At 39.8% G+C, this 27,926-nt stretch overlaps 1 protein-coding gene across 1 annotated transcript; it reads left to right on the top strand.

Annotated features, from left to right (window-relative positions):
• The first annotated feature begins 822 nt into the window (after nt 1-822).
• gnsa (glucosamine (N-acetyl)-6-sulfatase a) lies at nt 823-22,720 on the top strand. The gene is made up of 14 exons (XM_078219798.1): nt 823-1,029; nt 1,482-1,541; nt 1,858-2,064; nt 6,672-6,737; nt 7,389-7,487; nt 8,933-9,100; nt 9,745-9,827; nt 9,918-10,036; nt 11,231-11,334; nt 12,746-12,847; nt 13,118-13,228; nt 16,972-17,082; nt 19,694-19,854; nt 20,135-22,720. The coding sequence occupies exons 1-14, from the start codon at nt 904-906 to the stop codon at nt 20,205-20,207; spliced, it is 1,590 nt and encodes a 529-aa protein (XP_078075924.1). The 5' UTR covers nt 823-903; the 3' UTR covers nt 20,208-22,720.
• The last annotated feature ends 5,206 nt before the right edge of the window (nt 22,721-27,926 follow it).

Below are 27,926 nucleotides of genomic sequence, written 5' to 3'. Positions count from 1 at the left end.
CAGAGGCCGAATGCCCGTGACCGCAAAACTGATAGCCAAGTTCCGCACACACAAGGACGGCCTCAACCGGGATATTGGGTTTATGTCACACTATTTGTAACTCCCACAGTTGCGTGGACCTGCAGAGTTTCACTGGCTGTCTTGTCTGGAGACAATACACATCTTTTTAGCCTGTCTTGATGCTCTCTCCACTCCCATTGTTTTGTTTCTTAAAGACTGGATTAGTTGTAAGTATTCGCATTCCAACCATTATTCATGTAAATTGAGTCTGTGTCTTTATAAGTTCTGTTTGTGAACAGAATTCCCACTCACCTGAAGAAGGGGCTCAGAGCCTCGAAAGCTTGTGTGGCTTTTGCTACCAAATAAACCTGTTGGACTTTAACCTGGTGTTGTTAAACTTCTTACTGTGTTTACCCCAGTCCAACGCCGGCATTTCCACATCATGACCTCTTAATTTGTCCCTAAGTTAGTTTGAGTTAGTTTATGAAGTTGGCATCTTAAAAGAGATACCATTTCGTTGTGGCAAAGTTGTTACAATAACAGCCTACACCACCTCTTCCTCCCGAGACGAACTCCTCCGTTTTAAAGCCACAATTAAGTGAAATCCTTTGCAATTATGTGGGGTCCACCGGAAAAAAAGTAACATTAACAACTAGATGCAGCATGATGTTAAATGATCACTGAGAATTGTGCATTCAGTATGAATATATTGGCGTTTAATAAGCAATCCTCTCTTTGAGAATTATTATTGCCCTTTGAAGATTTCGCCAGGTGCTGTGATCAGCTGATGTTACTTGCTTGTTTTGGAGGCGCATGTGACCGGTGAATCATAGAAAAGAAGCAGAGAGGAGGCAGCTCCATTTAGAGAGAGGAAATCGGAGTGGAGGGTGAACGGAGAGCGACATGGCTTCACTTCCTTGTGCACTCGCTCTCTTGTTTCTCTCTGCTGCTGTCCAGGAGGTCAGCTCGAAGCGGCCCAACATCGTCTTGATCCTCACCGACGATCAGGATGTCCTCCTGGGCGGGATGGTGAGCAGAGGGGGGCTCGGTAGTGGAGGGTTTTGAATGGCTGAGGGAGGGGAGGGGAGGGGAGAGGAGCGGCGCCTCGCTGGGGGAGCGGAAGGTCGGAGTGGCTGTGACTTGCTTTAACACAGCAGAGAGAGAGAGACTGGTTTGTTTTTAATGCTAGCTGCTGTCAAATAAGCCCAGACCTGGTGTAGTTAGCAGAATCAGGCCTGATGGCAGGGCCAGGCCTGGCTTGAGGGCACTAGCCGTGTGACGATGGATCCTTCCATACAATTTAAGCCATCTGCATGTTTTGGTGACTACTTTAATATGCAAGTTTAATGAATTGTCAACTTAAGTACTTCTCTATTTTCTCTAGTTAAGTGTGTTAAAGTTTCCATGATTCTCCTAAAGCATTTAAACCAAACAAATCAGAATTAAACGTATTAAGCTTGAACCCATTTTGTTTTCTACAGACACCATTGAAGAAAACCAGAAAACTTCTTGGAGACCTTGGAACAACATTTAATAATGTGGTGAGCTGTCTTTTTTTAAAATAAGTTTTTACATTTGTGCAATGTGGTTTTGGAGCTCCTTGTCCATTTGATATGACCGGGAACATTCCTATTTGTGTGCTTTCTTGATTGGGTTTAACAGTAAGTAATTTATTATATTAAAAATCATCTCGCAACTTAAGTTTTTTTAAAAAAGTTTCTCAGACCCAAGAGAATAAACAAATTGGGTTTTGTGCTCTAAATAAATGTCGTCTTTTTATATAAAGAAAGCCTTACTTAAATGTAGAATGTACAATTGAAATATGTTTTGACGCGTATCTGTTTTTTTTTTGTTCAGTATGTGGCCAGCCCACTATGCTGTCCGAGCAGAGCCAGTATCCTAACTGGGAAGTATCCACACAATCACCGTGTATTTAATAACACACTAGAAGGAAACTGTAGTAGCAAAGCATGGCAGAAAACACAGGAACCTAACACATTCCCAACTATCCTCCAACGTCATTGTGGATACCGGACCTTTTTTGCGGGGAAATATTTGAATGAGGTAAAAGGTTCTTTTGTTGTTTTTGTGATTTGAAGTTCTGTTGATGTTTTGGACTTTAACAATGATGGCTGTCACAATTCTAAAACTGGTATCTCGGAAAGTTTTAAAATATGATTATATTACAGGCTTTATTGAAAGTTTTTAAAGGATTATTTGAGTGACATTGTCTGGTTTTAAAGGTTAACTGACTGTATTCTGAAGATCCTTTTAGACACCAGCACAAAATGGAAGGTGAATAAAAACAATACTGGTTAACATTCATACAAGTAAAAGATAAAGGGAGAAAGTTACCCCCACTCCTTGCAAATGCTGACTTGTGGTGTCTTTCTATTCGGTATCTGCCCTTTTAAAATTTTGTTTTAAAATTTGAAGCCTTATTTCTCTTTGAATTTGCATGATAAAAATAATTTGGGAGGCAAGAACACTTGTCTTGGACTTTGAGGGCTGACGGGTTGAATTGGCAAAGCTGAGCTTTGAGGAAAGATGTAGAAAATGTACAGAGTTAGGAAAAGTAGACGTTCTCCTGGAGCACAAGAATGGAGAATGCAGGGTTGGTGAGCTGACCGACCATGGCACTGTGGTACAGGAAGCCATTTGAGGGGAGCACAAAGAATGCAGTGAGGGGGATTGACACTTCTCTGTAGCAAGGAGCAAGAGTACAGACATCTCTGCCTGCCTGATACCAGGGTGTGGGACATCTGCTCAGGGCTGGAGAGGAACTTGCAGTGGGAGGGGGAAGATCCAGTGATCGTAGTCCATATAGGTACCAATGGTAGGAAGAACTAGGCACCAAATTAAGAAGCCGAGCTTCAAAAGTAACTTTTGGGTAATCACCTGAGCAGTGTAGTGAATTGGCATAAGGCATATGGTTAGAGAAATGAATGCATGGGTCAAAGGCTGGTGTGGGGCACTGGCACCAGTATTGGGGAAAGTGGGATTTGTACTGTTGGGATGGTCTACACTTGAACCATGGTGGGGCTGATGTTCTACTGAGTTGCGTAACTAGGGAAGTAGTGTTTTAAACTGAATGGTGGGGGCAAGGGATCAAGAGACTAGGTAAAAGTGAAAGGTACTAATAAAAGAAATTCACAAATAGACCATGACAGAGTACAAATCAAAGAGTAAATCAGCAGATAAGGCTAGATGCTCCCAAAATAATGACAAAACTAAAGGTCTGTATCTAAATGCACGTAGCAAACAGATGAACTCTTAGCGCAAGTAGAGATGAATAAGTACTATTTAATGGCTGTTGGAGACATGCCACGCAATGGTATATATTGGAACCTGAAAGGCATGTGGCATTTGGCAAGGACAGGAAGTTGAGAGAGTGGAAGGGTAGCTCTGTTAATTGATGGTATTAGCGCACAAGAGGGATGACCCAAGTTCAGGAAACCAGTATGTAATAGCAGTTTGGGTTGAGATGAGAAAAGCAAGAAGTCATTTATGGGAGTGGTGTACAGGCCACCCAATTGCAACCACATGGTAGGACAGAGTATAAAAAAGATAACGGGAGCTTGTCAGAAAAGGTACTGAAATAATCATGGATTTTAATCTACATGTGGGTTGGAAAAATCAGATGGGTAAAGATAGTGTTGATAAGAAATTCATAGAATGTTTTCAGGATAGTTCCTTAGAACAGCATATTCCAAAACCAACCAGAAGGCAGGCTATATTAGACCTGGTATTGTGCAATGCAATAGATTAATAACTTCATAGTGAATGCCCTCCTAGGTAGCCATGATGTGACATTTATACTTCAACCTGGTGTTGTGAAACTTCTTACTGTACCCTCCTAGGTAGCAGAGATCATGTGTTTGAATTTTACATTTCAGTTTGGGGGAATGAAGTATAGCCAAGACTAACTTTAAACTTTCGAATATGAATGTCGAGTTGGGGATAGATCTGTAAGAGGTTCAGTGGCAAATATTTGAAGGGATACTTCAGAATATACAAAAGATGCATTCAAGTAAGGGAAATTACAAGGGGAGGAGGGCCAATGTGTTTTTTTAAAACTTACTATTAAACTTGAAGAAAAAGTGTATAATTGCTCAGCTGAGAAGTGGTTTTGAGCAATTGTTGGGTCTGTGGCTAACAAATTTCCAGGTCCAGATGGATTTCACACCAAGGTCTTGAAAGAAGTGGCTAATAAGGTAGTAAATGCATTGGTTTTAATTCCCTAGATTCAGGAAGTTTAACAGAGTAAATGTAACTCCTTTAGTGTTACAAGTAAGCTTACATTGCAGAGTTAATGAAGTTACTGCCACATGCCAGTGCCTGTTCAGGTACGTGGAGGGAGAATTTAGCATGGCCAATGCACCTAACCAGCGTATCTTTTGTACTGTGGGAGGAAACTGGAGCACCCGGAGGAAACCCACGCAGACACTGGGAGAATGTGCAGAATCTGCACAGTGACCCAAGTCAGAAATTGAACCTGGGTCCCTGGTGCTGTGAGGCAGCAGTGCTAACCACTGCCACTATTAGCAGGGCACTTGGGGAAGAATTCAAGGCAACCAGACAGTCAATGTGGTTTTGTGAAAGGGAAATCATGTTTAACCAATTTATTGGAGTTCTGTGAAGGAGTCACGTGTTGTGGATAAAGAGTAATGTGCCACAGGATCTGAGCTAGGACCTCCACTGTTTAAAATTTATATAAATGACTTTGGTTGCTAAGGGACAAAGGTTAAGTGAAGGGTAAAAATCTGATAAATGGAGTATAATGTGAACTTGTCAATTTTGGCAGGAAGGATTTTTAAAAAAAGCTTTTCTAAAATGGTGAGATGTTGAACAGCTCTTGAGATTGAGGGATCTGCTTATCTTGGTGCATATAACACATGGCTAGTATTCAAGCACAGCAAGTAATTGGGAAAGATAATAGAATGTTGTTGTGAGGGAATTAATTTCAAAAGTAGTGAGGTTATGCTTCAGCTGCACAGGATATTGTGAGACAGCATCTGAAGTCTCATGTACTGTATTGGTCGTCTTATTTCAGGAAAGGTGTAAATGCATTAGAAGCAGTTCAGAGAAAGATAATTGGACTAATACAAGGAATGGGCAGGTTGTCGTCTGAGGAAAGGTTGGGTTTGTATCCACTAGAGGTTAGAGTCAGGTGATTTGATTGTGAGAAGTATTGACAGGTTGGATGTTGCAATGTTGTTCGAGATTCTTGTTGAGAATCTGGAACAATGGGTCACGGGAGAGGGTTGAGAGTCTCTGAACTCTATTCCTCAAAAGGCAAAGCGCGTGACTTTTTTTCTTCCCACCCCAGACTTCCACACAAGTGTGGTGTGTGTTATTTTTGGGTGGGAGGAGATCACTTAGCACAAACGTTAGAAGGATTACACCAGGCCCAGAATGGGAGATCAGGCAAGAAATATACTCCCAATGTGTGCATGTAAGGAGTTGCATGCCAATGTGAGAGTTTGCCTTTGTGATTGCTTGCATTTTGTGTGTTGATCATGATTAATTTTTCTTTTTGCTGTTTTTGCCATATTTCCATTAGTTATGAATCTAAATGGAACAACTGCAGTCAGAAATGAGTAACTTTTATCAAATTACATTTTTGGATGAAGCAATACTGCTGTTTGTTATGATCAACTAATATACAGTTGTTAAGCAGCATCTAACTTTAACAAAAAGGCGCTGCCCCTTTACCTTAATGTTAGATATTTTATGATGCTCAATGTTTTTCCAAGTACATTGCTGCACAGGGCAGCACGGTGGCATGATGGTTAGCACTGCTGCCTCACAGCACCAGGGACTCGGATTCAATTCCAGCTCGGGTGACTGTGGAGTTTGCACGTCCTCCCCGTGTCTGCATGGGTTTCCTCCCACAGTCCAAAGATATGCAGGTTAGGTTGACTGGCCATGCTCAATTGCTGCTTAGTGTCAGGGGGATGAACAGGGTAAATACATGGGTTATGGGGATAGGGCCTGTATGGGATTGTTGTCAATGTGGCATTGATAGGTCAAATGGTCTCTTTCTGCATTGTAGGGGATTCAATGATTCTATGATGCACTGAATTCATTCTTCACACCTGGGAGAGGCAATGAAGCAAACAAGGCACTGATGAAACTGCTTTGCTAAATAGCACCAGATGTTTTGCTGATGGTTAGAAATGTGTATTCATCTGTCCTTTCCAAAGCAATTGTAACAATATATGCAATATAATATGAAAAACTGTACTTCCTTTTGTACCTGATGCTTTGAATTTCTTGAGCCATATCAAAAAATTTCAGGTAATTCTCCTAAGGAATGTACACTAATAAATGGTTAACACTTTGTATGGTGCTCCTTGATTGACTACAGGGTACTATTTGTATATAAAGATTAAATGTGTCCTTTTAGAAATGATCATGTATATTTTCACTAAGATCAAGACTTTTCACAATGATATGGCCTAGTTGTCTTGTACCAACCACATGGAACTAGATGCCTCCCCATTCAAATGGGAAGGGGTGGTGGGAGAATTATGTATTTTCAGGATATTTCAGAGGGCCCGCCCTTGTAGGTAGTTTCAGACAAAACTATCCAATGAGTTGTAAATAGGACTTTTCTTCCTGGTGCTCATTTACAATCTGTTACATTTGTGTCTTGCTTATTCTTACAGTATGGATCAGAGGTTGCAGGTGGCATCGAACATGTTCCACCAGGTTGGGATCACTGGTATGCTCTGGTAAGCATTTACAAGGAATTCATTGTTAACCTACAGAACAACTATTCCACTGCATAATTACCATAGATGCCGTAAGAGTTCTGCAGGATTTGTATTTCATGTAACATCAAGCCAAATAAGTTGTGTACAGTGTGCAATTATCATGCAGAATATTTAATTTTAAATGTAGATTTAGAAAAGATGAATTTTATTCCTGATCAGGGGCCTATATTCTTGAGTTCAGAAGAATGAGAGGCGATCTCATGAAGGGGACTTGACAGGGTAGATACTGAGAAGCTGGTTTTCCCACTTATCATTCGGAAGATTGTGAATCTCTAGAATTCGCTACCCTAGGCAGCTGTGAATGTAACATCACTGAATATATTAAGGCTGCAAAACATGTTTTTGATCACTCGAGGAATCAACACGTGAGGAAAAGGCAGGAAAATGGAGTTGAAGATCAAGGTTAGGCATGACTGTATAGAATGGCAGAGTGATCTTGAGGGGCTGTTTGGTTTACTTTTTTCTATGAATGCAATGTACAAAATGTGCTAGATGGGAGGAAATTGGAAATCGTGCACTGCTGTGTTATTTTGCATCCAATTAGGTGGGGAAGGGGTGGAAGGAGCTCAGTATAATGCAATGCTGACTATTTTCACCTCCTAATTTTAGGCAAAGAATTCAAAATACTACAATTACACACTGTCTGTTAATGGAAAACCTCAAAATCATGGCCAGAACTACAGCCAAGATTATCTAACTGATCTACTAGTAAGTATATTTTTCATTTTGTTCACATTATCGTGAGTCCCATTGTGCAAGTCTCCTAATGAGCCAGAGTTTCTTGTCATGCTTGCAAATGCAGGCTGTTGCATATGAACACTTCAACTGGGTGATATAAATTATAATTCATCCCTTCCAGATCCAGCTTTTAATTTTCTCTTAAATTTGCAAAATTACTTGTTTTGGATGCGATTTCCCTCTGCCTTTGCCTGCTTTGAAAGAAATGGGCATTGTACAGTGGTTTCCACAGCCTTTTGCATAACCCCAAATGTTTTCCAGCCAATAAATACTATTGTAACGTGGGAAACATGGCAACGAATGTGAACACTGCAGTGTTCTTGCAATAGCAAAATAAATGCCACATCCTTTTTGGTGTAGGCTAAAGGTTAAATATTGCTGAGATCACCAGGGGAAAATCTGCTCTGCTCTGATCTTTCACGTACATCTGAGGGGATAAACAGGACCTCCTTGTTTATTTTCTTTGAAAGATGGCACCTTATGACTGGGCAGTACTCCCTCATTCAGCACAAGTATCAGTCTGGGTTCTGCTCAAATCTTGACCTGAGGCAAAGTGAATTCTAACTTACGGACATTATTTTCCATTCACGTATTCTTCAATTGTAGTTGGGGCTTGATTGTCCCAGATCCCATTAAATGTAACCCTTGCCTTGCATGTCAATCCTGGATTTCTTTCACTTTCTCCTCTCCTTTGCGTTTGATATTTAATCAGTAAGGGAATCGAGCATTATGGGGATAAGGTGGCAAAGTGGAGTGGAAGATGATCATATCAGATCAGTAATTATCTCATTGAATGGCCTACTTCTGCTCCTACATCTCCATCTATTGATTGATTTCCTTTTGAAAATGATTGCTGTTAAGTTGGTGTGGGATGATCCAAATTAACATCTAACTGCATTTTATCTGGAATGCAGCTAATTTATTGAAAATCATTTTAAAAGTTGGCTCTGGAACGTCCAACTAAATATTTAAAATAAAATGAATGGCAGAGCAGACTCAATGGGCTGAGTGGCTTAACTTCGATTCATGTCTTATCTATCTTTGCAGTGTTGAACATAGAGATGTAACTTTAAAGAGATTGATCATGTTGGAGTTCAAGAATCTGATAAGTGCAGGTTAAATTTGACATACCTACTGTAATTGGCTAGAGATCTATTAGTATTAAAGTTGGAGTTATTAGAGGTGTTTGTCCTGCGGTACTGCAGTTACTGGAATGTTGCTGCTCTTGATTTAGGGAATGATCTTTGGCAGCTATTCCATCTGCTTCATTGTTTTGGCTCTGTAAAATATTATTGTCTTTCTTAGTAATGCTGTGATTCTCTCCAGCATTTGTACACCTTGGCCCTGTTTGATGTATTTTATAATTCCTGTAATTTCAGTCAACACATTCTAACCTCGCCACTTTCACTTGACAGTCAAATGTTTCATTGGAGTTTTTGGAATACAGAAACAAGTATGTTCCATTCTTCATGATGATCTCTACTCCAGCACCACATTCCCCTTGGACTCCTGCCCCACAGTATGAAAAGAGCTTTTTGGATGTTAAAGCACCAAGAAACACCAACTTTAATATACATGGAAAGGTACTTTTATACTGAATAGTGGCTACAATAAAGCAGAATGTTAAAATAATTATCTTCCTCCTCATTCATGTGTAATTTCTTTTGCATATTTTGCACAATCTATAAACCCAAATGTTTTTGGTCTATCTAATGAATAGAAGATAAGTGACTTTGAAGTAGATAATTTTATCAATTGCTGAAGGAAGTAATAAAGTGAAGCTAAATTGCCCTGGTTACCTTTTAATTGATGTACACCTTGTGAAAAAACTCCAGTCAGTTCAGACCAACATAATAAAATGCAAGCTATATTGTATATTTGCTCACAGAATTCAAATGATATCCTAAAGGCATCTTGTTGGATCATAATATATGGTGTGATTTTTAAAGTTTAGGCTTTTTTTTTGAGCCAAAGTTGCAGCATACTTTCTACTTGGGCATGGTTATAGAAAATACCTCATCAGTTTCACTAGCCATGTCACCAAGGAGTTGGCTAATGAGTATCATTACTAGAAGCTTGGAAGTCAGCTGCATAAAGTAAGGATGTAATGAAGATGTAACTATTCCAGTTTTTAAAAGTATTGTATCGATGCAGGATAGTCAGATCAACAGACTTATTTTTAAATGATATTTGAATGCTTCTTAGTTGACACTAATGTTTCTTAAAGGATAAACATTGGCTAATCCGGCAAGCAAAGACTCCCATGACCAACTCTTCAATTCATTTTCTGGATAATGCTTTCAGGAAAAGGTATAGCTGTTTCTCATTCGCTTTATTTTGTCTCTTTTTTTAAAATCAATATGGGAATGTTTGGCCTAACCCTAGATGGTTTTTTGTTAGGTGGCAAACTCTGCTGTCAGTGGATGATCTTGTAGAAAAAGTTGTGAAGAAACTTGATGCAGTCAAAGAGTTAGAAAACACCTATATTTTCTTTACATCTGATAATGGCTATCATACAGGTAGGTAATAGTTTCTTTATTTCCTGTCAAGTTTTGCTTTATTTGAAACTGCTGATTAAATCATATTCTTTTCTAAGCTTGTTGTTTGGTACTCGTGGATTACAAACCCAACCTATTTAAAAAGACCAGTATTCTGCTGTCAGCGTTTTAGAGAAGATTGTTTGTTATGCTGCTCAGCATTTACTATCTAGCTGATTTCTTTAGTTGCAGTAAAACATTTGAAGTTGACATTGATTATCAGGATTTTTTTTGTTTTTCTACAATTGGTTTATAACGTTCTCCATTATATTTGGTCAGAGATTTATTGGATAACAATCGAGTGGTTAGCACTGCTGCCTCACAGGACCTGGTTTCAATTTGTGGCTTGGGTCACTGTCTGTGTGGAGTCTGCACGTTCTACCTGTGTCTGCGTGGGATTCCTCCCACAGCCCAGTAGGTATATTGGCCATACTAAATTCTCCCTTGGTGTACCCGAGCAGGCGCTGGAGTGTGGTGACTAGGGGATTTTCAATAATTTCATTGCAGTGTTAATGTAAGCCTACTTGTGACACTGATAAATAAACTTAAAGTCTACACTTCCCGCTGCCTCAGCAAAGCAGCCAGCATAATTAAGGATCCCACGCACCCTAGACATTCTCTTCCACCTTCCTTCGGTGGGGGGGGGGGAAAGATACAAAAGTCTGAGGTCACGTACCAACTGACTCGAGAACAGCTTCTTCCCTGCTGCTGTCAGACATTTGAATGGACTACCTTGCATTAAGTTGATCTTTCTCTACATCCTAGCTTTGACTGTAAAACTACACTCTGCACTCTAGTTTCCTTCTCTATGAATGGTATGTTTTGTCTGTATAGTGCACAAGAAACAATACTTTCCTCTGTTAATATGTGACAATAATAAATCAAATACAGCCCAGTTGTAACTGTCTCTCTCTTTCTCTGCTCCTAGAAGTAGGGTTCATCATTATTCCCTCAGTTTAAAAAGGTCAATCAAGTGGACTTTTGTCCATTCTGCAATAGTTATCTGTGGTATAATCAGAGATGTTTAGAATCATGGCCATAATTCTCTATTCAAACAATATGCTATCTTGAAATTTCTTATAAAATACAGGATTGTGATAGAATGTTATAAAATTGCTAGCACTAGCATATGAAATGCATTATTTGGTAGTAACATTTGTTTTAAATGTGTTTTAGGTCAATTTTCTTTGCCAATTGACAAACGCCAACTATATGAATTTGATATTAAAGTGCCATTGCTTGTGCGAGGACCTGGAATCAAATCTAACCTGACTAATAAGGTATTTGTGCCAGACTGCTACTTGTGTAAATTGTGGCTGGAACAACAGATCCAACTAACAAACTATAATATGGAGTCTAAGCAGAATTCTTTTTTTGAATCAAAGATTCTCTAGAAAGCAAGTTTTGTTTAGATTCTCTGGCAGCGCAGCTCCACTTTGGAATATGAAATGTACTGATTTTGGTAGTTGGTTTCACAGCACACAATGGGCTGAAGGGCCTCTTTTTTTTTATCTTGTGCTAGCCATCAAGCATTTACCTATTCTAATCTGTCCCTTGTCAACCATCAACTTTTTTCTGCTGTAAGGAAAAACAATCCGAGCCTAACAGGCCACTCTTTATAGCTGAAACACTCCAGCCCAGGCAACATCTTGGTAAATCACTTCTGCACCTTCTAGTGCAATCATATCCTTCCTATAGTGTGATGACCAGAACTACACACTGTACTCTAGCTATGGCCTAATGAGCATTTTGTACAGCTGCATCATGACCTCCCTGCTCTTGCCTTTATTAGAAGAGGCATAAGAATCCAAATATCCCTTGTGTCTTAATCACCATACCCACCTGTCCTGCTTCCCAAGGTTCTTTTCCTCACATCCTACCATTCATTGTGGATTCCCTTGCCTTGTTAGTCCTTCCACAATGCATCACCTCTCTTTTTCAGGGTTTAAATTATATTTGCCACTTCTGCCCATCTATATCATTCTCTTATCCAAGGCTTCCTCCTCACTATTTACTCACCAGTTTTCATGTTATCTGCAATCTTACTGATCATCGCTCTTAATCAGATTATGACATTGGTGATCTAGACCAGTGTGTAATCTTGGGAGATGTTTCTTTAATATAATTATAGTGCAACAACTATTTCGTGTATAGCTTCACTTTTGATGCTAGCAACATTTTGCTTAAGTAGTGCTCAGACCGATTTAACCATGAAGGAATGTTGTGAAGAAAACTTGTGTTCAATGAAGTCAGCAAGCATATTTGAAGCCAGGTTTTAAATGCTATATCACCATGGTCTATTTTTTTTAAAACCCAGGATCATTTATAATTTTGAACATTTTTCACCGCTCAATCTATACTTTATTCTCGCCCTTCTAATGCTATTCCGATTCTGTTGTAAGTTTCTTTTATCTATAGCCTCATGAGACAATAATTGCATCCCCACACAGATTGTTTTATCTGGCGTAAGTCTGAAGTTGCATACACCAGTCTTCAAGAAATGTTACATAAAAATTTAATGTTTAATGTATGTGGTGGAGCGTGCAACAAAAATGGGGAGATTGCATTAGATTAAAGTGTAATGTTTTTCGACATCTTAACCATTGATCTGAATCTTTAATAGAAAATAAGGTGTTTTGAGTTGTTTAGATGATTAGTGGCCTTTCGAATGACTTTAATTTCCTCCTCCAGATGCTTGTAGCAAATATTGATTTGGCTCCCACATTCTTGGATATAGCTGGCTATGATGTTAACAAGACTAGGATGGATGGCATGTCTCTCTTGCCTCTGCTGGTAAGTGGTTTTTGTGACTTTGATCAGTCACTCTAGTGTATCTGTAGTTTAATCTTTTTAGTATAGGCATGACTAAATTCTCAATTTTAGTGTCTTGTAACTTAATTAAATTTCAATTGTTTCAGATCTACTTCAGCCTCAATTCTAGCTCAATCATGTTCAATTATGTGAAAATAGGATAAAATCTTTGAAAATTTTTCATATCAATACACTTTTTTTGCATTACATGTGAAATCTACATTGTATAATTGATCTCACCTCTCTCCTCAGAATGGTATGGCACAAAATGTGACATGGAGGACTGATCTCCTTGTAGAATACCAAGGAGAGGGACATAATAAAAGTGATCCAACCTGCCCTTCGTTGGGGCCTGGGGTCACAGTAAGTATTAGATTTTCCAATCCAGACATAAAATTTCTACCTTGCAGAAAACTGCAATGTAAATTAAGAATGGTACTGTTAAATTTGGGTTCAGTTGCATGTTTCTAGATAGTGGGTTTACAAATTATCTGAATTTTTTTGTGCATAGTGAATTTGGATACCCAGGTAAGATCAATAAATGAAACTCCTCCAAAGAGTTTGTATTCTGTACAGTATAACCTCAGCCCTGTGGAAAGTGGCACTCGATTCTCTGAACATCATCTGCTGAATGATTGCAGCTTGTAAATTTGTGGTATTGACGTTGTTCATGAGCCTGGGTGTGGAGGTCATAGATTTCCTTACAATGTGTCACAGAAACTGGCTGCTGCAGCTAGTGTTTCATTTGATGCCAGTAGATCAACTGGTTTGATTGTGTCCTAAAATGCCCTAGACTGGCACTTTTTTTTTTCCTGAGCTAATTTAGTCTGAAGAAATTCGAGAAAAGTTTCGTTCTTCTACATAGCAGGATATTAGTTTTGCTACAAGGAAAATTACAGCACAGGAACAGGCCCTTCAGCCCTCCAAGTCTGCACCGACCATGCTGCCTGACTTAACTAAAACCCCCTATGCTTCCGGGGATTCCGGGGATCATTCATGTACTTGTCAAGACGCCCCTTAAAAGTCACTACTGTATCTGCTTCCGCTACCTCCCCTGGCAATGAGTTCCAGGCACCCGCCACTGGTTTAAAAAGAAAATCTGTCTCTTGCATCTCCTTTAAATCTTGCCCCTCGCACTTTTTAAACCTATGCCCCCTAGTAATTGACTCTTCCATCCTGGGAAAAAGCTTCTGACTATCCACTCTGTCCATGCCTCTCATAATCTTGTAGACTTCTATCAGGTCTCCCCTCAACCTCCGTTGCTCCAGTGAGAACAAACCAAGTTTCTCCAACCTCTCCTTGTAGCTAATGCCCTTCATACCAGGCAACATCCTGGTAAATCTTTTCTGTACCCTCTCCAAAACCTCCACATCCTTCTGGTAGTGTGGCGACCAGAATTGAACACTATATTCCAAGTGTGGCCTCACTAAGGTTCTATAAAGCGTTAACATGACTTGCCAATTTTTAAACTCTATGCCCTGGCTGATGAAAGCAAGCATGCTGTATGCTGCCTTACTACCTTCTCCACCTGCATTGCCACTTTCAGTGACCTGTGTACCTGAACACCCAGATCCCTTTGCCTATCAATACTTCTAAGGGTTCTGCCATTTACTGTATGTTTCCTATCTGCATTAGACCTTCCAAAATGCATTACCTCACATTTGTCCGGATTAAACTCCATCTGCCATCTCTCCGCCCAAGTCTCCAACTGATCTATAGCCTGCTGTATCCTCTGATGGTCCTCATTGCTATCTGCAAATCCACCAACCTTTGTCATCTGCAAACTTACAAATCAGTCCAGTTACATTTTCCTCCAAATCATAACGCACCCTTCCACTGCTGCCCTCTGTTTTCTTTGACCGAGCCAGTTTTGTATCCACCTTGCCAGCTCACCTCTGATCCCATGCGACTTCACCTTCTGCACCAGTCTGCCATGAGGGACCTTGTCAAAGGCCTTCGTGAAGTCCATGTAGGCAACATCCACTGCCCTATCCTCATCAATCATGTTCATCACCTTCCTCAAAACTTGATCAAGTCATGTCTCACGAACCTCCCCTTCACAAAACCATGTTGCCTCTCTCTAATACGTCCACTTATTTCCAAGTGGGAATAAATCCTGTCTCGAAAAATCCTCTCCAATAATTTCCCTACCACTGATGTAAGGTTCACCGGCCTGTAATTACCTGGATTATTCTTGCTACCCTTCTTAAACAAAGGAACAACATTGGCTATTCTCCAATCCTCTGGGACCTCCCCTGTAGTCATGATGTGGAGATGCCAGCATTGGACTGGGGTAAACACAGTAAGAAGTTTAACAACAGATTAAAGTCCAACAGGTTTATTTGGTAGCAAAAGCCCCACACAAGCTTTTGGAGCTCCAAGCCCCTTTTGCTACCAAATAAACCTGTTGGACTTTAACCTGGTGGTGTTAAACTTCCTACTGTGACCTCCCCTGTAGCCAGTGAGGATACAAAGATTTCTCTCAAGGCTCCAGCAATTTCCTCTCTTGCCCCTCTCAGTATTCTGGGGTATATCCCATCAGGTCCTGGAGACTTGTCTACCATGATGTTTCTCAAGAACCACAATACCTCCTTTTTGATCTCAACATGACTCAAACTATCTACACATCCTTTCCCAGACTCATTATCCACCAAGTCCTTCTCTTTGGTGAATACTGACGCAAAGTACTCATTTAATACCTCACCCATTTCCTCTGGCTTCATACATAGATTCCCAACCTTGTCCTTGAGTGGGCCAACCCTCTCCCTGGCTATCCTCTTGCTCTTTATATATATATATGTGTAAAAAGCCTTGGGATTTTCCTTAATCCTGCTGGCCAATGCTTTTTCATGACCCCTTTTAGCTCTTCTTACTCCTTGCTTAAGTTTCTTTCTACTTTCCTTGTATTCCACCCTTGCTTCATGTGTTCCCAGCCTCCTAGCTTTGACAAATGCTTCCTTTTTCTCTTTGACTAGGCTCACAATATCTCTCGTTATCCAAGGTTCCCGAAACTTGCCATACTTATTCTTCATCCTTACAGGAATGTGCCGGTCCTGAATCCCTATCAACTTACACTTGAAAGCCTCCCACATGCCAGATGTTGATTTGCCCTCAAACATCTGCCCCCAATCTACATTGTTCAGTTCCTGCTTAATATTGTTGTGATTAGCCTTCCCCCAATTTAGCACCTTAACTTGAGGACTACACTTATCTTTAGCCATCAGTACCTTAAAGCTTACTGAATTGTGGTCACTGTTCCCGAACTGCTCCCCTACTGAAACACCGACCACCTGGCTGGGCTCATTAGCCAATACCAGGTCCAGTATGGCCCCTTCCCGAGTTGGACTATCGACATACTGTTTCAGGAAGCCCTCCTGGATGCTCCTTACAAACTCTGCCCCATCCACGCCCCAGCACTAAGTGAGCCCCTACACTTTGGATTAGTTTTTTGATCTGCAAGTGACAGGTAGCATTGATTCAGTGACATGGAAATATGTATTTGCAGGCATAAAAGGTACTGGTAAAATACTCCATTAGATTAATATTTCTGCCATCTTCACTTTTTAGAATGGTAACTCAGTGCATACCTCAATTACACAGTTCTTGGGTTTTTTTCGAGCCTAGTTGAGGCTTTAACTACAAAGCTAAAATTGTTTTATTGGAAGCTTCTATCTCAACTTCAAGAGGCTTTAGACCAATGCATATCCAACAAGTGGCTCTGAAAACTCTGCTCATTTGTAACAAATTTCCCCATAGCAGCAGAGACAATGCACAACATTCTTTAAAAAAAACAATCAAAAATATTCTAAATCAAACATCCTTGCAACGTTCTTAAGTCCATTGTCCCAATCTCCCAATGTTAATAAATAAATTCTCTCATAAAAAATCTTCAAGTAAAAACTAACAATTCTTCCTAGAACCAAGCTGTACCTATGAAATTCAACCATTAGTTTTTGAAATGTTATGTTAAATTAACAGGTGAAAACATTACCTACACCTATCTTCGGCAGTGGAGGTAATGAACCACTGGGTAGCCATAACTATGTACATTTTATGGCTGAAACTGTTTCTTGTACACTCAAATGTGTCACAAACTCTTCCTACAGAATTGTTTCCCTGATTGTGTTTGTGAAGATGCATATAACAACACCTATGCGTGTGTAAGAACGATTGCCACTGCAGCTAACTTGCAATATTGTGAATTTGATGATAGTGAGGTAAGTGCAGTTAAATTTAATGTCTTTTCCTGTTTTACCCCCATGAAGGTGATGCTTATTTTCTTCCTGTTCTTTGACTTCAAGCTCAGTTGTGAGCTTGACTGATCAATACCAACCAGGGACAAAATTGCACCCCTTTTTCTTTACTGTGACTCTGCCTGTAATAGCTGGTTCAACTTTAGTCAGTGTGCCAGTAGAGGTTGTGACCAGCTATTCCATCAAAGCTAAGATTCTGCTGACATTGACATGTACACTTCATTTATTGCTGCAAGCTAGCTGTGTTTTTTTTTGCATCACTGTTCTGTATGCACCTTATCCAAAGACCCTAGCAGCCAGAAATTGTTCCAATAGTAACTCTACGCACAACATTTCTCTCAAACTTTATGTTGTGGAACCTGGTTTCACCAAAGTCCTGAAAGTCTTAATCATTTGGTAATGTTGAAGAGCCATTACTGTAGCTTGTTCCATGTTTGCTAATTAGTGTTTCGAGCTAATACCTGTTTTAACTTTTTTCTAATGAAAATTGTCATTTTTTAAAACTCCTGTCTCTTCAATCCTAGTGTCCAGCAAATGCATGAAGCTACTGAATGATATTGTCTCGAAGCTTCAAACCATCCAATCACTGCCTCTGCCGCTTTCTTTCCCCATGTCCACTGGACCAACCCCCTCCTCTGCCCACCCCCAGCCCTGAACTCTCATCATTCTCTGGTTTCTCCCATGTGTCCTCTCCAAGCTTATCTCTGCTCCTTCGACCTTCTCACTAAACCACTCCCCACCCAACTTCCCTTCATGCTGTCATTGGGTACTGTTTTTCACCCTTCTTTAAACCAGCCCTCAATCTTGCAAGTTATTGTCCATCTCCAATCTACCATTCCTGAGTCTTGGAACGTGTTGTCCACCTTCCAAATCTGTGCCCATCCTTCACAGACCTGAATGTTTAATTTCTATCCTGCCATGTCGCAAATACTGTGACTACATCATTCAGTTGAGTGAGATTGCCCTGGTTCCATTCTATTCTTAGCTATCTAATCAGAGTATCACCAGCAATGGTTTCTCTTCCCACTCCCAAACCTTTTTTAAAAATCCTTGTTGGTCCCTGCTGATACCTCATGAACATGCTGTCCTTGGGTACCATCATTTGAAATGCAGTTTCATTTTTCACTTGCATGCTGCTATCACCCAGCCCTCCCTCCACTTTGCTTCTGACAGCAGAAATTTCTTCCAGTTTAACATTGGGAAGACTGAAGCCAATGTCTTTAGTTCATGCTCCAAACTCTTCTGTAGGCACCGACTCCATCCATTTTCTTGGCAAGGTTATTGAGGCTGAACCACAGTTTGAAGATTGTCATATTTGATCCCCAGGATGAGCTTCCAACCACATATTTGTGGCATCATATTTCTACTCTGCCCCTTAACTGCTGGAATTCTCATCCATTCCTTTGTTGCTTCTAAACTCTTACTATTCCTGTACACTCAAATCCCTTTAAAATACTTATCCTTGTTTTCACATTTCTCCCTGTCTTTGGAATCCCCACAACCCTCTAATTCAGGCTTCCTATGCTGTGCTATCATGGCCATGTCTTTAGCTGTCAAAGCCCTTCCTATTCCTCGTCATCCCTTGCCTCTTTTTTCACCCCCCCCCCCCCCCCCCACTTAAGTACCTCACAAGTGATTATATGCATAGGTTCTTTTGAAATAAAGACAATGGACCTTGCAAAATAAATAGTTATTTAGAACTGCAAGACATAAAAGTATATTAAAATTTTTCACTTTGAAACGGCAATTTTAAAAAAAAACATGAAAACATCAAGAGTGACAGATCAAAAAGAAAATACAATTCCTAGTGATTTTTCAGTCCACACAGTACGAGGTTGTATCACCGATGACAGCCATCGGTGTCAGTAAAGCCTACATCTTTGACCATCTATCCCAATATTGTTATTGACCATATCAAGTTTTGCTGCTTCCTGTAAAGTGCCTTGAGATTTTTGTGTGGCTGTGTGATGCAGTAGAAACATTTTTAACAAAGGGTCTGCTGGGCTAAACTCAATTGAGTAACAAGAATATTATATCCTTGTTCATTCTGTATTTGGTTTTGAGGTGGGATTGGCTCCAAAATACAAATTTGTCAGTACAGCTAGTTTTAAATATATTTGTGTAGATTTTTATTACACATACTGTGTGGATTTCAACTTTAAGCAGCCTTGCAAGGTGATGGAACATGGTGGGTGTGTGTGCAGTGAGATTGGAAGCATGCATGAAATGTATAAAATTGTCGACACTTTGTGAAATGTTTGTGGACTGAATTCTAAAATACTCCAGAATATGATCAGCCCTTGACTTGCAATTTGCTACTAGTGGTATAAATGATTTAATATATATCCACATCCTCCAGGTTAGGAATCTTGTCAGGTAAAATGCATTTTACTGAGTAGAAAGAGAAGCTTCCAATGATTTGGTTAATCATAACATGCCTAAAAGTTTATTGATAAATTTGCAATGCATCATTACTTCAGTATTGGGTGGAAGCAGCAATTTCCTTTTTGACCTTGAAAGGCATGAGGATGCCAACTTAATGCCTTCCATAATCTTTAGTTTTTTTTCTATTTAGGTGTTTGTAGAAGTCTATAATTTAACCTCTGACCCACACCAAATCACAAATATTGCCAAGAGTATAGATCAAGAAGTTCTTGAGAAGATGAACCATCGTCTCATGATGTTACAGTCTTGTTCTGGGTCAACATGCCATACACCGGGAATATATGATCCAAGGTAAGAAGCAATATTTGGACATTTCCCTAGGAAAAGGATCTGTAACCTGTGGCTCCAGAGCTCTTTAATATTGCATTTGTGGTGCACCAGATCGCATTAATATGAAAAGAACGGTGTTTTGTATTGTGGGGATAAAAGGCTAATCTTTATGATGCACTTTTACAGTTAATTATTTTAACAAAAAAACCTTTGGCAACAAATGCAACCAGAGTATGTGGGTTGGTGGTATTTGTATCATCTGTCTGCTGTTACTTATGCAGTACTTTTAATTTTTTTTTAGGTACAGATTTGACCCTCAACTAATGTTCCACCATGGACCTGGTGCAATGAAGTTATTCCACAAAACCTTATGAAGCCTTTTTGCTGGCTGTCATCAGTGATATAACCTTGTACTCTGTGGACTGAAAAATCACTAGGAATTGTATTTTCTTTTTGATCCGTCACTCTTGATGTTTCCATGTTTTAAAAAAAATTGCCTTTTCAAAGTGAAAAATTTTAATATACTTTTATGTATTGCAGTTCTAAATAACTATTTATTTTGCAAGGACCATTGTCTTTTTTTTCAAAAGAACCTATGCATATAATCGCTTGAGATACAACACTAAACAAATGGTTTTGATTTTTGTTTTCCTTGCATGAGTTATCTAGCAACCAGAGCTATACTTGGTGGGTACTGAATTACCTTTGCCAGTCAAGTCATTTGCTTCTCTGCTGTAGCATGGAGGGGTAGTGTCTCATTTCTGTACTTTAACTAGGCTTCATTGTAAAATATATTCTAAGGAGCATATGCACAGCAGAAATTTGGGTATTGTGACCCTTCTTTCCAGCCCACTGTCACGGAAACTTCACTCATGACTTTGGGGCAGAGGCAGACAACTGGGATTAAATTATTGGCGCTCAATTGATTTGTTGCATCTCTTCATTCTCCGTACTATCAGGAAAGGAAGGTCTTGCATTTCCTGTATTTAATATTTTGGATCAGGCTTGTCTCAACAGTGGTAGGAATGGAGTGAAGTTGTGATTCTATACATTTGCATATGACCAAACTTGCTTTTAATTTGAAGCATGAGGTTTCTTTTGTTGTCCCCCAGGTCCCAATCCCAACTGTAGGTTGATAACTTGGCTACCATACAAATGTTAAGACTGAGACATCATTATTTTACTTGTGACTCTTTTTCTTCTCTCTCCACCCACAATTATTTTAAGAGGGAATACAGTGTCCCAAGATGCACTGAAATCTATTGGCTTGATCATCTTACCTGGTTTTGGCAAGAAGGGATTGTAGATGTTTAAAACATTGCCCTGATATCCATCTTATTTACTGCTGATGTGCAACCTTCAATAGTGTAAAATTGACTGCCATTAATCTCTTTCTACCAAAGCTTTGCAAGTTCTTTGGCATTAACTAGTAAAATTCTATATTGAAATCATAGAAACCCTACAGTACAGAAAGAGGCCATTCGGCCCATTGAGTCTGCACCGACCACAATCCCACCCAGGCCCTACCCCCATATCCCTACATATTTACCCACTAATTCCTCTAACCTACACATCTCGGGACACTAAGGGGCAATTTTAGCATGGCCAATCAACCTGACCCGCACATCTTTGGACTGTGGGAGGAAACCCACGCAGACATGAGGAGAATGTGCAAACTCCACACAGACAGTGACCCAAGCCAGGAATCGAACCCAGGTCCCAGGAGCTGTGAAGCAGCAGAGCTAACCACTGTGCTAACGTGCTGCCCACATTGTGCTATCGTGTCCAACCACATTGTCCATGTGGCTGGACATCATTCTATAAAATCTGAATTGTGATTCTCTCCAAATGAAAGCTTGCCTCAATTTGACTCTTTTGCTTTGAAATTGAGCTTACTTTCCAATGGTAGTGGGCATAGATATTGCACTGAAGGATTTGAGATCCCAGCTGCATAATTTTTTTGATATTTTGTGAAATCAAATGTTGCAGGAGCTGCGCTCTTCGTTTTTTTTGTTTGCTTCTTGGCTGAGTATGAGGAAGACGTGTGAAGGCCAAGTGGCTAATGGTTGCTAGAAAGAAATGGCTAATAGCTATATCTAACATCCATGCAATCTGCCAAATAGTAACAATCGTTCAATCAGCTATTTTATTGATCAGTTGTCCACTAAATCTAACCACTTCACTTCATGTTGTGTCCTGAGATGTTAAATTATCCACAATGTCTTTTACAGGATGGAATTATTCTGAATATTTTACACTGTGGCACCCATTTTCCTACGATTTTGTGTAAGGCTTTGCTTAATATTTTTATTGGGAACACTACAAAATGAAATTTTGGATAGAATGCTGGAGCAACACTAAATTGTCTGAAGAGCAAAAAAAACACAAGCTGTCTTTCAGTGGCATGAGTGTATTTAGTTATGGTTGATACTGTCTCTAGAATAGCACTGGTCTAGAGCCTTATTGATGTGCATTAGTGAAGAGGTTTATCTAGCAACACTTTAGGACTAAGGTCTGCCTTTGGGCTTGTGTAACTGTTAAACCTACAAAAGTAGTCATGCGTGAGAGTAAGCATTCAGTTTAGCCTTGAATATAAGGGTTTAAAAACATTTTGTACATCAAAATTGCAGTGTTAATTATAAATCTAGTGTTTTTCAGTGCTAAACTGAATTTGCATTTTCAAACCAAGTCTGTGTAGCTTGGGTAACAACTTGTGTAAACTTGATGTTACTAAGGAGGTTCAGATTCTAGGCACTTTTAATGCTGACTTTGAATTGAAATTCTTTCCCAAAGATGATTTAAGTGCCCTTGATTGTACTTTTGAGATGTGAATATGATGGCTGAATTTGATCTTGCATTTATTTAATAAATGACTTTTCAATTTGAAGTTGAGAGAGTTTTTCTTTCTCTTGCAAATGACGGTCCTAAATTTGACTTTCCAGACACTCAGATTATCACTGATGTTAGAACTCCTGCTTGTGCAGGACACCACTGGACAAGGCAGCTACACATAGAATTTGGGGTTATTTGCTATTAACCGATTAACTAGGAACATGGGACTTGGGAGCAGGAGTAGGCCTGTCAGCCCTTTGAGCCTGCTCCACCATTCAAAAGGATCATGGCTGATCTGGTTGTGGTCACAACTTCACTTGCCATGTGTCCTCCATCCCTTGTTTTGTCAAAAATCTGTAACTCTGCCTTGAATAAATTCAATGACCCAGCCTCCAACTGCTTTCTGGGAGACAGAATTTCAGACTCGTAACCTTGAGATTAAAAGAAAATCTTCACTTGTAACCTCTTACTTTTAAGATCTAATTGATCCCACAAGTGGAAACATTCTGGTATTTCCCCTCAGGATCTTGTGTTTCAGTAAGTTCACCTCCCATTATTTTAATTCCAGGGCCCTTGCCCAACCTATTCTCTCTTGCATCACAAAATAAGCCCCTCTCCCCAGATGACCTGCTGCTAATGCAATTCTTTTTCTTTTCAAACAAGGAGACCAGAACTGTGCCATTTTCCAGAAGGGGTTTCGCTAAAGCCCTGTAACCTCATTTTAATTTTCGTTGTAATAAAGGCCAATACTCCATTTGCCTTCCTAATCACTTAAGTTTATTAGTCACCAGTCAGGCTTACACTTACACTGCAATGAAGTTACTGTGAAATTCCCCTAGTCGCCACACTCCTGTTTGGGTCAATGCACCTAACCAGCATATCTTTCAGACTGTGGGAGGAATCCCACACAGGCACGGAGAGAACGTGCAAACTCCCCACAGACAGTGACCCAAGCCAGAAATCGAACCCAGGTCCCTGGCTTTTAAAAGTGCACTCACTTTGAGCCTTCACACCTCTTGTGCCTTGTATCTCTTCCTTTTTGAAACCCTTAATCTATTCATGTCCTTTTATTTCTGCCCTCCCACCATATTACATCCTCTATAATAGATTCTAGCAATTTTAGGCTTGCATTAGTAAAGGGAATTGTACATTGCTTGCTAGCACAAGGCTAAAGCAATAGCAAGATGTTGGGTTTTTTCTCGCTGGATAAAAGTGAGCTTTTATGCCATAAAGTTGGCATTTTTGTCTGACTTTTTAAAAAAAAAAGTCAGGTTGGAAGCCTGTGTGGAACTATGTCAAAGTGGGTGTGTAACATGTCAAACTATAAACTTGCATTAAAAATAGCAATACATCTTTTGGAATGTCTTGTACTGTGAACTTATTTGGGAAAAAGCCTCAGCATACTTTTGCTTATTTCTAAATTTAAGGGAAACTTTCAAATTAGTCACAGTATATTCAAAATGGAATGACTAAAAGCAGGTGAAAATGTCAAAGCACAGCATGCCAGATCATTACTAATTGGAATGCAAAGCAGTTTTGATGGCCTTGCAGTATGTTAGAATAGATATTTTTGTTATGCCTAGCCAGCATGTTCCAAGTGTTCTACAGTCAAATGATTTCTGACACTTATTACTCTTTGTGGCCAAATGATAGCATTTAGACAGATACCTGGATAGGAAAGCTTGAGGGATAGATGGGCATTTTGGTCATCATGGATCAGTTTGGGCCAAAGTGCCTGTCTGTGCTGGTTTTTAAAAAAAATCTGTTTGTGATTATCACGATGTATATTGGCCAGGAACATACTCTTTGAATACAGTTTGGAGATCCTTTAAATATGAGAAGTTGTACATGACACTGCTCCTCCAACAAAGCCAGAGGACCTCTAGTGCTCTGAAAAATTAGCCTACATTGTGTGCTCAACTTCGAGTCCGGTTTGAACATAATTATTTAATTACTAGTGTAAGATACAGAATAGTTGAACAAATTGCACAAGACCATGAAGTTAATATTTTCAATAATAATGCATAACTAAAGTTAATTTTCTATGTAGTTCCATCAATTTAACAGATTAATCAACATTATTGATTCCTTCTATTGGATATTTTAGCTTGGGAGAGATTTGGAGAAATATTTTTGAATCTGCGGTAAAACCTTGGTTGATAGTTTTAGCATACTGAAAACCACCTACTTTGGTTCTGATGGAATGCTTTAGAGAAACAAAATTTGAACTCTTATTCTTGTAAGTCCCTGTCCCAACATTGGATCATCAACATTTCTTTACAAAGGAAACCTGTTAATACAATGAATGATGGTCAAGTGCCTACGATCCCAGAACTGTTTTCACCCCGCCCTCCCTAAAAGTAATTCCGACAAATATTGAACTAGGCAATGCAATTAAAATATCAGATCATACAATCTCTTGCATATATGCAAGCACAAGATTTAGCGATTCATTCTCTTCCCCCTGCCAAACAAAATCTGCTGCTTCCCTGACTGGACATTGATTTCACATCAATTGGCAATGAGAAGTGCACCATGAGTTCTAGCAATTAAAAACATATTAAATCAATTTTAAAGTTCAATGGATAATTCATTGAGAGAAAATGTCTTGTGTTTCAGTTACTGAGGTGGGTTGAGGAAGGTGACTCAATGTTTTGTGAAGAAATGATGCAGCATCAGCTGGTAGCCAGACAAGAAGAATTGTCACTTATTTACATTCCTAATTTTCATTTTGTTGTTAATGTGCAAATATAAGGTTTATAATTGGGGAAACCTTTGGAAGACAAATGGATTGCAATGTGCTTTCCTATATTCTGTATCAGCATAGGAGGGGCTGTGGCTGGAGACTAAAACATAGCTGCAGAAATGAATTCCGATTGCAATTCACCAGAGAAGGAATTGGCTACCTCTTGCAATGCTGCACAAAGACTTGAAAGTGCAGCCTAATCGTAGTGCCTTTATCATTTGAAATGCCAGTGTCCACAGCATTCAGTTTCTACAGCTCCAATTTTTTTCCATCTTTCGCTGCAACATCAGTCAGGGAGCTGTGACGGATTGCAACTTGCATGACGGATGCTGTTTGGCAGGCATGGAACTCTGTCATGTGATCCCTGCAATGCAAAGAAGACCATTAGCTGTGGAAATGTGAGGCAGGTTCGGCTGAGCATTAAAGAATGATGGGAGGAGGCTCCTGTGGGGCATGGGTCATTTGGGCAGAATTACCTGTTTTTATGCTCCATGTTATCCAGCTTCCCCAGGATGCAGGGGGCTATGGGTTGTGTTATGTGGGACTAAAGGCTCTGTTCAAGGACCCTGACAGTGTTTTATCAACAACAGGAAGAGTTCACTTTCTCAATGTGCCGATTGCAATGCCAAACAAAAGATTCTGCATGTACATTTAGAACATTGGAGGGGATCTGACGATACACTTGTTGTTTGCCATGGCAAAGGCCTACCCCTGAAGTTGCAGCTCATGATGACAACTTGGTAGGTGGTGATGGTCCTACAATACATCCTGCATAAGATGTGCTGTGCATTGTGCCATTTCACCCTGCAGTAAGGGCTCGGTTTGGATTTGGCAGACTGGGACCCTACCGAATATGTATGTTTCCAAGTCAATTGATGAAATTTATCACCAATGCTCAAAAGCTCGCCAACTGAGAACATTTTAATTTTGTTTAAACTTAAAGATTAGATGTGCTAAATACAAATGTACAAATAGATCAACTTTGTATCTGTTTTGTCTGGTGTAGTGTGCTGTGTCTCTCAGTTGCCCTTGTGCAGAATCCAACTGTAATCAAGTTTTGCGTTTTAAGTGAGATATCCTGTATAAAGTGAATAAATCTGTAAAACTTGCAGATGCTAACTGGGCCAGGCACTTTCAGTCTTCCTTTGCAGTCGCGTTGTAAAGGCTCAACTCTCCAAACCAATCACTTCTTTGGTTTTCCCCAAGACCATGTAATCTCTCATCAGCAATTTTATTTTCTTCAATATGGAAGTGGGGCCATGGAAAGTGGTGGTAATCTGATTTTGGGAATTGTGTGCTCTACACCAAGTATCTTGCAACCTTTGTCAATCCATCCGGTCCCTTGGTATACATCTTGCAGCATAGCTCTGATGTGAAACACTATTTTAATACATTGGAAATCCAATGTAGTTAAATGTATTGCTTGTGCTTTTATTGACATTTCATAGCTGGTTCCTAGCAGTAGAGCTAATCCGAGTTTGTGCTGGGTTTGTAATAAATCAGTTAGTGGATCCTCTCGAGATGCTCAAACCAGTTGTTGGTGCATTACAGTTCACTGACAAGTCAAAGTTGCTGTAGCAATATGGCCTTTTACATGCATGTTGTAGTCTTGAATGATGGTAGAAGGTTCTTTCCATCACGTAGCTGACCAGGAAGCTCTCCTGTTCTTACTGCCTGCCATTGGCATATGTTGTGAGGATTTGCAATTTGATACTCAACCTGTTTGGCCATGTTAGGCATACACCACTTTTGGCCATTAAGTCCTGGAGTTGGTCTTGAACCTGGAACCTCTTGCCAAAAGGCAGTGGTGCTGCCCACTGTGCCAGAAGACCTCCTCCCTGAACCAGGGTAGACAAAGGGCAAGGGCCCTACTGGTATACTTATCTACCTCAGTCATGGAGAGAGAAATAGAAGTAATGTTTAAGATCGGTGGTCTTTAGTTTTAAGCAAGTATGAGGGGGACAAAAGGGAAAGTCTGCGATGACATGGAAGGCAGAAGAGATTATATGGCAAAAGGAGATGGTAATGGGAAAAGTAAAGAAACAAAAGTCTCTGGAGGAGGTATATAAATGGGAATGGCAGAATCATTACCAATAGTTAACCGACCAAACTCAATGTTGAGTCTAAAAGGCTGGACAGAAAGACAAGGTGCTGTTCTTGGAGCTTGTTGCTGATGGGGAGGGGAAGGGGATCAATTCAATACCCCTGATTTCTCCTCTCACCACCTTTCTGAAAACAAGAAGGTATTTTGATTTTGGGTTTCCCTGTTTAAAAGCAGTGGTGTATTGGATTGGTTTTGGGGTGGTCCATTCAATTTCTATTCATAGCCTCACAGAAAGCTGGTGATAGAATGAAAGGGTAGTTTATTTGCACACACTCATATGTGAGGGGGGGTAGCACCGTTGCCTCCTTTCCACTTGTACAATAAAACAGGGGGATTGAGAAAGAAGGATTTACAGGTCAAAAACCACAGAAAAAAGAATTATTGTTTAACGTGTCCCTAGAATCAAAGTCT

Source organism: Mustelus asterias, chromosome 9 (genome assembly GCF_964213995.1).
Source record: "Mustelus asterias chromosome 9, sMusAst1.hap1.1, whole genome shotgun sequence".
Classification (NCBI taxonomy): domain Eukaryota; kingdom Metazoa; phylum Chordata; class Chondrichthyes; order Carcharhiniformes; family Triakidae; genus Mustelus; species Mustelus asterias.
The sequence above is the reverse complement of the archived record's forward strand: the minus strand, read 5'-3'. Positions and strand labels throughout refer to the sequence as shown.

Coding starts and splice junctions, on each gene's coding strand:
- gnsa (XM_078219798.1), top strand. CDS start 904: ATGGCTTCACTTCCTTGTGCACTCGCTCTCTTGTTTCTCTCTGCTGCT. Junction 1,030..1,481: donor ATGTCCTCCTGGGCGGGATG/GTGAGCAGAGGG, acceptor TGTTTTCTACAG/ACACCATTGAAGAAAACCAG. Junction 7,488..8,932: donor ATTATCTAACTGATCTACTA/GTAAGTATATTT, acceptor TTCACTTGACAG/TCAAATGTTTCATTGGAGTT.